Below are 15021 nucleotides of genomic sequence, written 5' to 3'. Positions count from 1 at the left end.
TTTAGGCTCGTCATGTGTATCTTCTTGAAATACTAAAAGGTAGCCTATGGCACAACGATTAAGATGCCATTTGTACAAGATTCTCAACTATACATTCTTAAAATAAAGATGCTAAGAGGTCCATTGCAGCAATGTCATAAAATATTTTTTTTTTGGTTCTCCAAAGAACATTTTAAATATCTTAAAATAATCATTTCTTTCTTATACCCAAAACCTTTTCGACTACAAAGAAGCTTTTGTTGAAGGTTCTTGACGGAACCACAAATAAAATTTATTTTTAAGACTTTTTATGGTGTGTATTTTTAAACTGGCTGTTATTTGTAAAAAATGTTACAGAAAAATAAACATCCATAACAACAACAACAAACAAAATAACAACAAGGAATAATAATTTATTTGAATTTGAATAAGAATCAATAATATGCACTCTCGATATAGCATGCATAAAATTATTTTTTCAATATGTTTTTGCTACTTTAGACATATCAGAAGATTTCTACTCTAAGGTTTGTTTTTCTATGCATTTAGTATTTTTATAATAATATAATTTCTAATCAAAATGCGGAGGTGTTCATTCTGCAACCCACGTAATACATTACAACATTCGCTCAGTTCATACCGTTTAACTTTAATAGAAAAATATATAAAGATCCCCCTTGTTCCCTTGGGAGCCAATCAGATTTGCGTTACACGTCAATGCAACAGAATGGAGAGCGGAGCGACTGCGGATCAGTGCATATGGCATTAACGGCCAGGGTGAGATAGGCAAGAGAGACATTTCAGAGTACGACAGTGTACCAGTCACCTGCTCGAGTAAAATCTTAGGCGATACAAATATGAGTAGTCAATACGACGACGACAACCGCGACCGAAGTGAATGTAAAAGCAAGTCGCCCACCGTGCTTTCCTCGTACTGCATAGACAGTATACTGGGCAGAAGAAGCCCGTGCAAAGTCAGACAACTGGGAGCGCAAAGTTTGCCAGCACCCGTCAGAGCGGACCAACACCAGACACCTGAAGGTAAACATCTACTGCTTACACTTTATGCGTATTTTTATTTCATTTGAAGCCGTTTCTAGAAATTTGAAATGATTTCCTACGCATTTTACTTTATAGTTGGGAAATGCGTACAGAAATAGTGTCCTGGTCAGACGCAACACTCCCTTGGAGCGCAGCTGGGGCGTGAAAATCGAAAATAAACTCCTAAAAGTTTGGAACTTTCGCTAAAGTAAAAAATGTAATAAAACTGGATACGCAGTTACTGTAGCTAAATTGGTAGAGCATTGCGTTAACAACGCAAATGTCAATGGGTTTGATTCCCAAAGAACACACAGTGAAATAGACTTTAAGCCGCTTTTGATTATAACGTCTGCCAAATGCATAAGTAAATAAAAACCGCAGCTTTAATATCGTCTATTTTATTGGACTGAAATGTAAAAATATTATTTAATATAATATGTTTTGGGAATGTACTGAGCTTCATGCATTTAAAAATGCGCATTTTAATAACTATAACATTTCTCCGATTTTTTACAGTCACATCTAAAGAGAACTCTTTTGATGCGGACATGCACCTGCCACCCAAACTTCGCAGGCTCTACGGCCCCGGAGGGAAGTACCTGGACGTCGGGAGGGGGTTTCACGAGCACCTAGAGAAAAGTGAGAGGGAAAGATTGCTGGACCAAGCCTGTGAAAGTCTCAAAATCAGCCAGGCACCACAAGTGAGCATCAGCCGTAGCAAATCATACAGAGAGAATGCGCCCTTCAGCCAGGCCGACGAAGGCCAGAGCCCCGAGCACACAGGCCAGGAGCTGGTTGAGCTCAGCACCCTGAAGTTTGAAGAGGATGTTGTCAAAGAGGAGGCGTGCGGAGACGCTGGACTGTCTCCAAAGGATGAAGAGAGTATGCACAACGATGGGGATGTAAAAGATGGAGAGGACAGTGTGTGTCTGTCTGCCGGCAGCGACTCGGAGGAAGGGATGCTTAAACGAAAGCAGAGAAGATACAGGACTACCTTCACCAGCTACCAGCTGGAGGAACTAGAGAGGGCCTTCCAGAAAACACACTACCCTGATGTGTTCACCAGGTAAATACCGAAGCATGTACATAGTTACGTAACATTATACCGGTTGCTATAAGGTTGTGCAGCAAAAATGTTGTTTACAGAGAGTCTACATTTCAGATTTTAATAGGAATGGTGACATAAACACAAAACTAAAATCTAATGTTACAACTGAAACACACAACGCAAAAGCATCGCTTTAAAAAAAGTAGGCTTCTTAAAAATATAGCCTTCATTTATAATATTCAAATTTGTATCAATTTCTTCGTCAAAATAAATAACAAATAAATAAAAAACGAAAATATTCAGCATCGTACTGTAAGCATGCACGCTGTAAACTATATTTAATATTCATATTAATGCATATTGTAAACAAAAACTATTACTGACTAAATTACGGATATAAATATTTTACTAAAGCATTTAATTAATATAAATGCAACATTTATGTAGATCTACGTTTAATTTATGTCAATTAGGTTTTGTGAATAAATATTTGTTAAAAACATAGCCCAAAATGTATATTTGTAACTTGAAAAATATGAACTTAAAATTAACTGATAAATTAAAACAGGATCGATACATGAAACAAAACCTGCGTAGAAAACGTAATTATTGTAGATTAATATTTATATATCAAAGAAACAGTTATTAATATATTAACATGTTTTCCGATACACCTCTTATTCTGTGCAGTAGATATCGCAATATGCAGTATTCATTTAACTCGTACAGGCTCGCTTAATGTCCTTATACAATTTATTTCTTTATGGGTCAGTTAGTTAAACATGCTGGTGCTTTTTTATGAATTTGTTACCGTCAAAAATAAAGAAATTAAATAAAAATAAAATACGGGCTTTAATGAGCTTTTTGTATATGTTATTTGTGCGTGATTATAAGCACAAAACACTCTGATAAAATGGTGCTAAATAGCACTAAAAGTGGTTCACTGGTTCGTAATCGGAGCACCTTTGTAGAACCATATTGTGCTATGTTGAACCATGAGTGGTGCTATAGCACCAATTGGTTCTACAGAGGTGCAATATAGGTGCTAAAATGGTTCCCCTGATTAGAGCTTTTTGTACTATTTAGCACCATTTGTTTAGAGTGTACCTGACTAAGAGAAGAGTCAGTATATCCTATTAAAAAGCTTATTTACTAATTTTTACATTCGTCCAAGTGTTAAACCGAGATAATCCCTCTGTAAATATAACGGTTTCTGTAGTAAATATTGTAAAATTGTAAAAATAAAAATATATTAAATGAGGTCTAAAAATAACACAAATGCTGTAATAATAGGCATACTTAGGAGTTTTCCATATGCACATACAATTTTATTTATTAAAAAAAAAACACTATTGTTTTATAATAAGGCAACTTGCACGTGTTATTATTTTCACAATTTTGCTTCTCAGACACGTTTTTGTGTCTTGAAAATGCATGAAAGACGATCAATCAATATGGCATACAAAATAAGCCCATTAAATGTAAGAAGAAAAAACCCCAGACAATAATAACAGGCAAATTTATATTTTTCTTTCACCATAAATTTCGGTGTTGATCACGAAATATCGATGTTTATATTGATGTGGTTCATTCCAGAAGCGGACAATTGTCCTAAATTTAGTCAGGTATATTTTCAGTAAATGCTCAATTGTCATATAATAGTCTGGATGCCATTATTTCCATCATTATGTCGTTACAGTGCACTAAAGCCTCGGCCAAAGAAACGACCCATTATAAAAAAGTTATCCGTTCGATTCTCATCAGCACCAAATTGCTTTCATAGGTTCTTGTCAATTTAGGCAAAATTGTTTTCTTACTGTTTGTGAAAAAAAAAAATATTCTTGCACACATTTTGGTAATCTATTTTCTGTTTTTAGAGAGGAGCTCGCTATGAGGCTGGACCTGACAGAAGCACGCGTACAAGTAAGTGCATGCTGCACACGTTTGTGTTTGTTTGTTTTTTCAGTAAAAAAAATAATTTTAATTCATATTGTACCATGTACTGTATTACAGCAACGAAACCCTTTACTAATTTAAATTAATTTAATGTATTGTAAAGTGATTCAAATGAAAACTCGCTTATATCAAAGGGAACATGTCAATATTGTGAAGGTAAATATTAACTAAAAGATGTAGGCCCATGAATTTTTTAAATTTGCTTACTTATAGGCTAGATGTTAAGACAATCTACCTAATGGTCTAGAACTAGTCTATATTTAATTTCATTTTAAAGTGACAGTCGTAAACTTGGTTAAATGACCCTACGCGTCATGGGAAGGTCTTTCCTGTTATCGAAAGTTATTATACACAATAGAGCGAACATTTTAGCGGCAATTACACAGACGCCCCTGATTCATAAAAGCGCACTTAGCGAGAGAGCAAACACTGCTATTCCAGGGAGAAAATGGTGTTTGAATTCTCATCGCCAGCGAGGGGGAGAGGGAGGGGTGGGGGATAATGCTATTTGATTTCCCATTTTGTGATTGCAATAGACCGGCATTGATCCGATGCTTTGCACTTGGAACGAGTGAGAGACTATTAAGGGTGTTTGCCACCCCTCCTTTCTCTATTCAAAGCGTGGCTCGCATGTTCAAGCCCAACTCTCATAACCAAAGAGACAGTGCAAACACGAGGAAGCCACTAGGGTTATTGCCCGTGTAAAACAACAGATGTCAATTTAGAGATGTGGGAGAACAAATCACTTAACAGGCACTATCAGGAGGTGATAAAGCTAATAAATTCCCCAGGGGCCGTGCAATGCAAAACAGTTGTGAGGGGCCAAGGTCCCTGTTGAATCTTCTGTTGACACTTTACTTCATTATTAGCTCTGGTGTGCAGTTCCTATGGCAAAACCTGGCAGAGTTTAGCTGGATGGAAGGGGGTCGTGGGAAAGTTAAATAGCCTTACTTGCATTTAGAGGAATTTAATTTAAAGTGCATTAATTGTTATTGGATGCCGTTCAGCTGTTAGTCTGACATCTTTTGTTAACACGACTCTTAATTACCACGCTCCACCTTGTTTTTTCATTCGCCCGAACCAGATTTTAATTAGCAAAGTTTGGGTAACAGACCGTAAGTTTGGGGCCATGTAATTACCCTCGACTTCCAGCCTATTTGTCACTTCATTAAAGCGAACCAAATATTGCACATGAACAGAAGCGACAAGCTCATGCTTAAACGACCATGTAAACTGTCAGGTGGAATATTAATGGGTATATCAGAAATGTGAAGGCCTGCTATTTAATACATTTTATGGATGCAATGCCTACGAGCATTTTCCCGACTATATATTTAATCATTCTAAAAGTCATTCATCTGAACACCGGTTAACAAGTGTCAGTCAAACTTAATGCCCTTCAATAACGTTTCTTTCTTAATTCATAGGTTTGGTTTCAAAACCGAAGAGCAAAGTGGAGGAAGAGAGAAAAAGCAGGCGTCCAGGCTCACCCAGCGGGCCTTCCTTTTCCCGGGCCACTGGCGGCTGCTCACCCCCTGAGCCACTACCTGGATGGAGGGCCCTTCCCACCTCACCCTCACCCTGCTTTGGAGTCAGCATGGACTGCGGCAGCCGCAGCAGCAGCTGCATTCCCAGGTCTGGCCCCACCTCACAACAGCTCCGCCCTCCAACCCGCCACACCCCTCGGATTAGGAACCTTCCTGGGCACAGCAATGTTCAGGCATCCAGCCTTCATCGGACCCACTTTTGGCAGGTATATAAACTACTTGCCATCATTGTATACAAAAGCCTGAAGTTGTTATGGTTTTGCAGGCTAGTGCATCACAAAAACTTTCTCTCTTCTGACTCTTTAGACTGTTTTCAAGTATGGGTCCCCTCACCAGTGCTTCCACTGCCGCTGCTCTACTGCGCCAAGCCGCACCACCGGTGGAGAGTCCGGTGCAGCCACCGGCAACCCTGCCAGAACCACCTTCTTCCTCATCCTCCACAGCCGCTGACCGCAGGGCATCCAGCATCGCAGCTCTGCGCCTCAAAGCAAAGGAACATTCGGCCCAGTTGACCCAGCTAAACATTCTGCCATCCAGCACTGCAGGAAAGGAAGTGTGTTGATCCTTCTGCTTAAAAAACAAATAATATAAAAAACCATCTCAACAAAGCACGACCAAATCCATATAGCACTATAGCACACTGGAGACCCTCCCGACACTGGACATCATCACCAAACATAAGCCCTTATTACTCCTGAGTTTTTGAGTGTAACGTAGGCATCTCTTAGGGAGACTGTGCTTGGTCAAGTCATATCCATCCAGTCTTTTGGGTCAGGAGGAAGTGTGGTAAATTCACACAAGAGAAGAATCATCGGAACTGCACTGCAATACAGAACTCACAATCTCTTCCTAGTCTTCTCTCAGTGCTGAAGCAGAGATGGGTCAATATGCCAAAGGGAAATGCCACAACCTGCAAAGCCCGAAAATGACTTTTACTAATCTTGAATCCACATGCATTCACTCATTGTTGGCCTCGATATTAGCACATCAAATTTCTGATGATTCAGCTTTACTTTTTTGTTTTATGTTAATAAGATATTTAGGTGAAAAATAATGAAAAAAGAAATGCTTTGTTTTAAGGATGAACAACGTGAAAATGTAAAATTTTAGCCTGTTTACTGATCTGTTAAGGGTATACTGTATATAGCTGTTTAACAAAGAATGAAAGGGGGCGAAATAACAACTAAATATAGTTTATTTCGAAACGTGTAGTATTGTAGGAATGGTTTCAAGTAGATTCATCCTCTGTTCGATTGATTTGGGAAATTTTAGATTTTTAGATGATTATTTATGTCTACCCGGTAGAGAGCTTGAAATCCAGGCCGGGGATTTTTTGCTATTCAGTGAGAGTTTTCCCTGTCGCGCGCCAGTTAAGACAGAATAAAAGAAACTGGTGAAACTTAAATCCTCATGTATTATTTACAAAAGATAATGCGAATTTAAAAAAAAACACTACTTTTCTTAAGGTGTAGCTTATTGACAAATTATTTAGCAATAGATTGAGGAATGACATTTCTTTAAAGGATTAAATAAAATATATGATGAGTTACCAAAAGGGTTATTTAGCTAATAATCATGTTTAATGTTTAAAAAAGGTATGTATTCATTTAGCAGACGCTTTTATCCAAAGCCACTTACAAACGACAATTTATGCACGTAATTTTACCAAAGTAAAAACAAATAATTCCGTTAGTTTTTTTGTCTCCAATATAGGCTACCTGCGTAAACCTTACGTATTAATTTAACAAATATGTGGAAAAATAATTTATCAAAACAGACAGTGTGTCATCGTTTTTAACATACAAATTCGTTATAGGCTACTTAAGGGAACTGATGAACATTATCACGACTTCATGCAAACAAAGTCTTTAAACTAAGCACATATACTCATGAGATGCTATCTGTTATTAAGTTAAGTTTTTTTTGTATTGTTAAATGGCCAATTAAACCACATAAGTTGTGTTAAATGGCCAATTATTCGATGAGGAGTCTGGAGTTTCTAATAAGAAACCATTAAAGCGGTCACATGGATGAATTAGCTGTTGAGTGTAGCCTAGCTTAAGTCTATGCAACCACACATCTACCTCAAGAATTATCCATGGTTTTATGACAATAAAAGTGTATTAACCATGTTTTTTTGGGATAATAATTATCACATGTAAAACCATGGTTAAACTATGATTCACTGTAGCAAAACAATGGTTAATTTGTGGTAACCATACAGTTTAAATATAGCAGCCATGTTTTATTCGTAGTTAAAACATGTACATTTTATGGGTAAACATTTTTGTGTACTAATAAGAATATCAAAAGTTAGTTGTAAATTATTTGTGACCATTTATATTGAACCTAACAAAAAATGCATTTTATTTAGCCTGTTAGATGCAAAATCAGCCTATGTATTCATAGCGCCTCTATTATCCAACTCGTGAGGTAAAAAGCGTCGGCTTGTAATTACACGGCTATTTCATCTGTCTGTTAACAAAACAGGCCCTACAACTTGTAGAGGCGCTAAATTGGACGCAACATCTGTAAATGCCCAACTCACCGAAGTCCCATTGTCATTAATGAAGTAACAACCAGTTGATCAAAAAGTCTTTCTTTCGGATTCCTTATTTAATTCCCCAAATCCCTCTCCGTTGGATCTCACGCGAGAAGCGATGCCATTACCGCAATCAATGCGCCCCATTCAAACCAAGTCATTTTCCCTCATTTGACCCGTCCATGGTGTCGAACCAAATCGCGTGAAATTACCTCCAGGATTATTTTTCTCCTTTATCGTTGAAAAGATTTCGCTTTTTTCTTGTTTTACCCGCGCTAATCCGTTTCATTATCGCGCACAAACAAGAGTGATATGGAAATAGCGCGAAATGAAGACTGATAGGGAGGTAAAGGGGATCAGCACTGAAATATTTCGCCTAAATATTGCGCCCACCACGCAACAGGTCCATTTTAAACATGTATGTTCAAAGGCGCATTACGCAAAAGAAAACCAATTGCCATACCACCAGGAGAGGTGCGCGCACGGGCTTTTCTCTCTCTTTGGAGTGACCACTGGAGCGTACAGCCCACTTCTTGGGATTTTTATGAGATTTTCCACAACGACTTAATCTTATTGTGAACGTTATTAATAAATCGCAAACCAATTTGCTCGTAATATCTCGGGAATGCTCGCCACAATTGTAGAGGCATTGACCTGAAGTGCACAGGGCGACTTTCTCTTAAACTCTTTTCTTACACCTCATGAATGAAGAAACGGGCTTTGTGGAGACTAAATTTGCCTCTTTATGTGTTGAGAGTGTATAGATGATTCAGTGCCAACGTTCAGACCGGATTGGTGCCAAAACACCTGTTTAAACTTATTGCGCGCACGAATTAAAAACTTTGCACGGTTAAAAATCCACATGCATTCCCCGTGATTTTAGATCTCTGGTCTAGTCAACGAATAATCACGCTTTCCATCCCGATACAGCTCGAGACACCGGGGGTAGGCGAAAGCACTAAAGGCGCTTTGATGAGCCTCTCGTCTCCCATAGTAAGAAATCACAGTGAAAAGGGTCTGAATGGCGGGCCACTGGGACCCTGTCCCCTTTTGGCGTGCCTTAATTCCTCCGTCTCTTTTACCCTCATCCAATTAGTCCAGTGTATTAAGCGGTTTATCATCTCATAGCCTGCTATTCACGGAAACAAGAGGAGCACTTTGCAATAGGGCCGGCTTTCCTTTTGACACCCACGGGTACTTACATATTCCGCGATGCCATGAATAATAGAGAAAGAATAGGGCACTAATTCCCTCATCAAAGGGAACCTTGTCCACCGCTTTGCTCAACACCACCATTCTGGTCAAAAAGACAGGCAATAAAGCTTAGCATAACAAAAACGAATCATTCTTATTAGCTTAGTGGGGTAAATTAATGCAAAGCCTCGTCGGTATTGAGTGGCCCGGTTTGAAAACAGCCTCCTCGGGCACGACAACGCGCGTTCACGGTTAAAGGAATGTCTCACTGAAAGGGCCAGATCAAGCAACGACTTAATCACGCAAAAGTGCAATGGTGTAACGTTAAGGAACTACCTGCATCAGTTAAGTATCATGCTAAGCTGGAAGTAGATGTTAAGAGAAATTACATACGGGCCTATGATGTATTTTTTTAATGCAGTGGCAGGAAAGGCCTACAAAGCACAAAATGCTGTTTGTCATGAAAGTAGCTCTTAAGAAAGCACTCTCCAAGGTCGGTGCCATTAGTCGCAGGGTGATTTTTTTCAAGCAGGGCATTTATGGAAATTGACATCTGATGAAATGGTTTAAGACATCGTCTGACTGTCATTATAAACACATGGAATGAGGGAGCGGAGCGGGCGCATTCTTGAAACAGACTCGATTTAAGTGGACTAATCTCCTCGCTTTCACACACTCTTGGCTTTTCATTCTCCAGGTCTTGAAAATGGAGCCTTCCATTTGGAGAAGTTAACTCGCTCTCTTCAAATGTGTAAATGTCATTTCTCCCTTCGCCATGGCAAAATATTATAATCAAAGAGTAAAGGGAAAAATGAGTCTTATGAAATACTTTTATTGAGGTTTCTGTATCAAAAAAACAATTAAGACAATCGGTTATATAAGCAATAGACATTAGATACATAACACAACGACATAAATCAGCTTTTAGGCACTGACGCAAGCAAAATTTACGAGAAGAGTTCAAACAATCGCTCGAAACTCTACAAATCCCTCTGTATCATTGGCTAATTGCAGTGCTGTTAAAAATGAAGGGGGTAGTAGAGAAGTCATTACTGAACTAAGACCCCTTCAAATAGCTACAAGCCCCCCATGAACTTGCCTGTCATTATTCCTGATTGTTATCTGTAAAAACCCTGTGTGTGGTGGTACCAATAGAGGGGGGGCTGTGCTGCGAGTGTCTTTAGCCCCTTATCGTGGCCATTTTACCACAGATTCATCATCGATTAGACCGGGACAAAGGCTAAATGGGATGGAACACAAGAACACAGATTAGAGCAAGTGACAGGTGCTCAAACATGGAAAGGTTTGGTGATTACATCTAGAATGACTGTTAGCGCGTTACCTCTGACCTTAATTGGTGGCCGATCCGTCAGCCACAAAATAGTGCCATAGATTACAATCATAATGAAAGAGCTAGAAATCAGCATACATTACAAAATCACAATGTGTATTTACAACAAACAGGATTTGAAAGATCAAAGCAACAGAAAGAGAGAAAACGTCAACTTTTCGGCCTTGTAAGGGTTCTAGCAGACCAACAGGTCCAAACCACTTAGGGCAGACGAGCAGCCCAGATGCGACATAAATATTATGACACACCAGTTCTCTTCAAAATAGTTGGTCTTCACTTGAGAGTTGTAAAAGCTTGGAAAAGTTTAGCGAGGTTGACCTCTGAGTATCCACTGGTGGCCAGGACGTTGTCAATTACATCCTTCAGCTTCCTGTACACTTCCTTTTCTTCTTTCCAGCCAATCTTGAATCTCTCTGAGGAGGAAAATGGGACAATTCGTTAAAAACACCAAACTGATCTGCCAATGAATGCTTTACATAAAAATTAAAGGGACACTCCACTTTTTTTGAAAATATGCTCATTTTCCAGCTCCCCTAGAGTTAAACATTCGATTCTTACCGTTTTGGAATCCATTCAGCTGATCTCCTGATCTGGCGATAGCACTTTTAGCATAGCTTAGCATAATCCATTGAATCTGATTAGACCATTAGCATCGCGCTAAAAAAATAACCAAAGAGTTCGATATTTTTTCTATTTAAAACTTGACTCTTCTGCAGTTACATCGTGTACTAAGACCGATGGAAAATTAGAAGTTGCGATTTTCTAGGCCGATATGGCTAGGAACTATACTCTCATTCTGGCGTAATAATCAAGGACTTTGCTGCCTTAACATGGCTGCTGCAGGCGTAGTGATATTACACACTGACCAGAAATAGTCCCCTTAGTATCTTTCAAAAGCAGGGGACTATTTTCGGGCACCTCCTGCATCTATGGTAGCAAAAAAAAAATATATATATAAAGAAATATCTAAACTCTTTCGTTATTTTTGAGCGCGATGCTAATGGTCTAATCAGATTCAATGGATTATGCTAAGCTATGCTAAAAGTGGTAGCGCCAGACCCAGAGATCAGCCGAATGGATTCCAAAACAGTAATAATCAAATGTTTAACTCTAGGGGAACTGGAAAATTAGTATATTTTCAAAAAAAGTGGAGTGTCAATTTAAGACATGATAAAAGTGAAATTGAACGCGATACGGTAAGATAGTTTGACCACTGCAGATTGGCATGTCCCCAAATGCACATTTGTTTTTTATTCGTAGCCACCTCATTGCAAACCCAAACATACGAACTGGCAGCAGTCGGGGCTGAAGTGGATCCATAACAAGGCAAAACTGATTCAAAAAAAGATCAGTAATAATATCGAACTACGCTCACGGACATGTGCTTGGAGAGGTCTATCAAGTATCATTTCAAATGAAAGTCTTTGAGAATCGATAAGGAACCAGCAATCCAGACAGTTTGAGGGTAGAGCAGTGGTGAGAGGGGTACGGTGTCTTCAGAAGCTAAATAGACTCTTCTGCCAGGGGGCCACGGGGTCATGCAATCGGGTCGATATCCAAGGTCATTTATCCCATCAGGAGGGCCTTCAGTACCATAGAGACGATAGTGGAGTCATCGGTGAGCTAGCAGAACTGAACGAGAATTACAGAATGAAAGCCTTTAACCAAAGACTTTTGTTAAAAAAGCAAGTCTTTGCAAAAGGCTCCTTCCAGAAAAGAAAGGAAATTAATTTTTTTATTCAAGAAAAACCTTTTTTGGAGCATGTTAATGGCCAGGTTAGAGGTAGCTCACATGCAGTTGCAAATGCAAAACGAACGCGTTGCTGCATTATTTATGAACGCAAAACATTTCCATGGTCTAATATCGCAATTCCACATCCAAAAGACTAAAGCACAGCAGGAAATATCGAAACAGGATTCTGCTCCTTGGCGGTGTTTTGCACACACTTGGTGGTCTAGGATTCAATCACAGCCTGTCTCCATTAGCAGGTGTAGTAGAAACAGAGTCAGAGATTTGCCTCATGGGGAAGAAAGGTCAAACACAGAAAATGGCCAAATCCCAACATAAAAAAGTGGGACGGTATTCCAAACACAATCCGTAGCATCATCTACCATTATCGAACACATTTTACCTCAAAAAAGAAAACAGAATACAGGCACATGGAATAGAGAGAGGGTACTATTTACCTGGGGGGGGGGGGGTTGAAGAAAGATGATGATGCATGATCAAGGGAAAGCAATCATGTCATCATTTTCGAAAGGTGGGAGAAAATAATTTTTTCTCTCCTCCTTTCTCTTCTTCATTCTTTCCCTCAATCACCGTGCATGGAATGTATAAAAGAAACCTAAGAGCCACAGAGGTTGTCAGAGACCCAGCGTTCCCTCCCAGCCCGGCAGGGGTCGCGTTTAAAATAAATAGCATTTTTAAGAGAGAAAAGATGTGATACCGACGGAAAAAGAGGGAAGACGTGAGAGGATAAAGGAGCAGACAGCGAAAAGAACGAGGAGAACACAGACAGGAGGAGAAAATAGAAGGCGGGTATTGGCTAAGCCAGTCCAGAGAGAGAGAGAGAGAGAGAGATAGAGAGAGTGTATCAGCTTCCATGTGCTCTAACAAGGTGTAAATACAATAACAAGCATGTAATTAAGTGAGCATGATGAAGTTAATGGGGATCATACATTCCATTTGGGCTGCTTATGAATATTCTATTAGATGTTATCAGGCAGCTGGAATAGCTTTTAATTTAATCATCATTCCGAGCAGAGAAAAGTTCTTTGTGCGAGTGTAATTGCACAGAATGAATAATTGATTTGACAATCGCACCCGCGGATTTCCAGCAGCTCAAGGCAAGCAGAGCGTGGGGGAGGAGGGACGGGGAGGGCACGCGCATCGCGCCCTGAAGAGGTTGCAGAGGAGCTCGCCTGCAAATTGAGCACTATCAGCACACAGATAAAGGACAATTTCTATTTTATCAATGCAGTGAAATTACATTACTGCCTGAACATAATCACACTGCCCACACTTAAAGACGAGACGCGGCGGAGGGAGAGAGTGAATTAGAAAGAGCAAAAGATACAGAGAAGGCAAGGCAGAGAGAAAGAGAGAGAGAAATATGGAACGCTGGGAGCAAAGGGCTTGCTTAAAAAGACGTTATGAATTGCTCTTCATGAAAAGAATGAAATCAGAGTTCAACACGATTTGAAACTCATTGATATGGGATATCTAATTTTTCCAAACTCGAGAAAAAACTGTTTTATTATGGAAGGACTCCTGCCGTGTATGAAATTGCCTCCACATTTAACTCAGTAGCTGCAATCAGGCGGAGGACTGTGGTTTACATGTAGATCAGACTCGGAGAGTCTGCATCTAAATGTCTCATTTCTAACACACACGCGCGCACAGGCGTACGTGGATATACACACAAAGAAAAAGCACCCCACGCATACTGTGTGCAGACACAATGCGTGTGTGCGATATAATCTGGGGTTTTGGGGCTACTGTGAACACGAACGAAGGTAGTCGAACAGGAGGATGGGAGTCAAGCGGCCACTTGGCACCAAAGATTTGTAGCGGAGAGTGGGGCACAACCTAGCGCTTTTTGGTTTTGGCTCAATCATTCAAAAAATATTTGAATTTGATTAATTATATTTGTACACAAGCAACACACACATCTCTGCTACAAATGAACATTTGAAGTTTGTTTCTAGTACTTTCCATTCTTGAACAATTAAACCGAACGTGACAGAAGTGCAAACGTTACAACTTACCCCATAGGTTGGGTTAATTGTAACAGGCAGGGGGTTAGTTGTAACACTTGCTAAAATTAAGTTTGGAAGCAAATATTTCAATACTATTTAGTCTATATACTTGAAGTGGATATTTTTTATATTTCTGTCTATAATAGACAGCTATCCACACTGTATTCATTCATTCAGCCCTTTTCTAACAATAGTTCAATTATAAATGGATACAAATGTCTAAATATGTGAGAAAAAGGAGCACAATTATGATTTTTTTTATATGTGACCAACTCTGTAATAACCGTACTACAGTTTCAAAATCAAATTCTGAGATAATGAGCATCAAAGTCTGATTTTAGCCATTCATTTCATTATGATTTCAATCTTTGAAGTGACCTTATTCAATCAATATTAAAGAAATAATCAATTTGACACACGATTTTTGGTAAGACAGGCACATTTACAGCCAGCAATCATTCGTGTGTAGCCTATTTAAAACAACGGCAAGAATTACGCTAACGTTAGCGGTTTTCATATCGTAAGTGCTGAGGGGTTAGTTGTAACACAGCGTTACAATTAACCCCGCTGGGTAAAAATATTTTCAAGCCCACCAAAAAAGTTG

General features: G+C 39.2%; 2 protein-coding genes across 2 annotated transcripts in view; one reads left to right on the top strand and one right to left on the bottom strand.

Annotated features, from left to right (window-relative positions):
* The first annotated feature begins 699 nt into the window (after nucleotides 1–699).
* arxa (aristaless related homeobox a) lies at nucleotides 700–7003 on the top strand. Its single transcript, XM_065258267.1, has 5 exons — nucleotides 700–1020; nucleotides 1537–2086; nucleotides 3946–3991; nucleotides 5452–5777; nucleotides 5878–7003. The coding sequence occupies exons 1-5, from the start codon at nucleotides 837–839 to the stop codon at nucleotides 6131–6133; spliced, it is 1362 nt and encodes a 453-aa protein (XP_065114339.1). The 5' UTR covers nucleotides 700–836; the 3' UTR covers nucleotides 6134–7003.
* Nucleotides 7004–10119: 3116 nt separating this feature from the next.
* The window catches only part of pola1 (polymerase (DNA directed), alpha 1), a 56139-nt gene continuing 51237 nt past the window's right edge, over nucleotides 10120–15021 (bottom strand). The window contains exon 37 of the mRNA XM_065258266.1: nucleotides 10120–11071. Coding sequence (XP_065114338.1) covers nucleotides 10932–11071 — 140 coding nt within the window. The 3' untranslated portion in view covers nucleotides 10120–10931. The remainder of the gene's footprint in view (nucleotides 11072–15021) is intronic.

The sequence above is a fragment of the Paramisgurnus dabryanus genome, chromosome 22 (assembly GCF_030506205.2).
Source record: "Paramisgurnus dabryanus chromosome 22, PD_genome_1.1, whole genome shotgun sequence".
Lineage (NCBI taxonomy): Eukaryota > Metazoa > Chordata > Actinopteri > Cypriniformes > Cobitidae > Paramisgurnus > Paramisgurnus dabryanus.
This window is presented reverse-complemented; position numbering and strand designations above follow the sequence as displayed.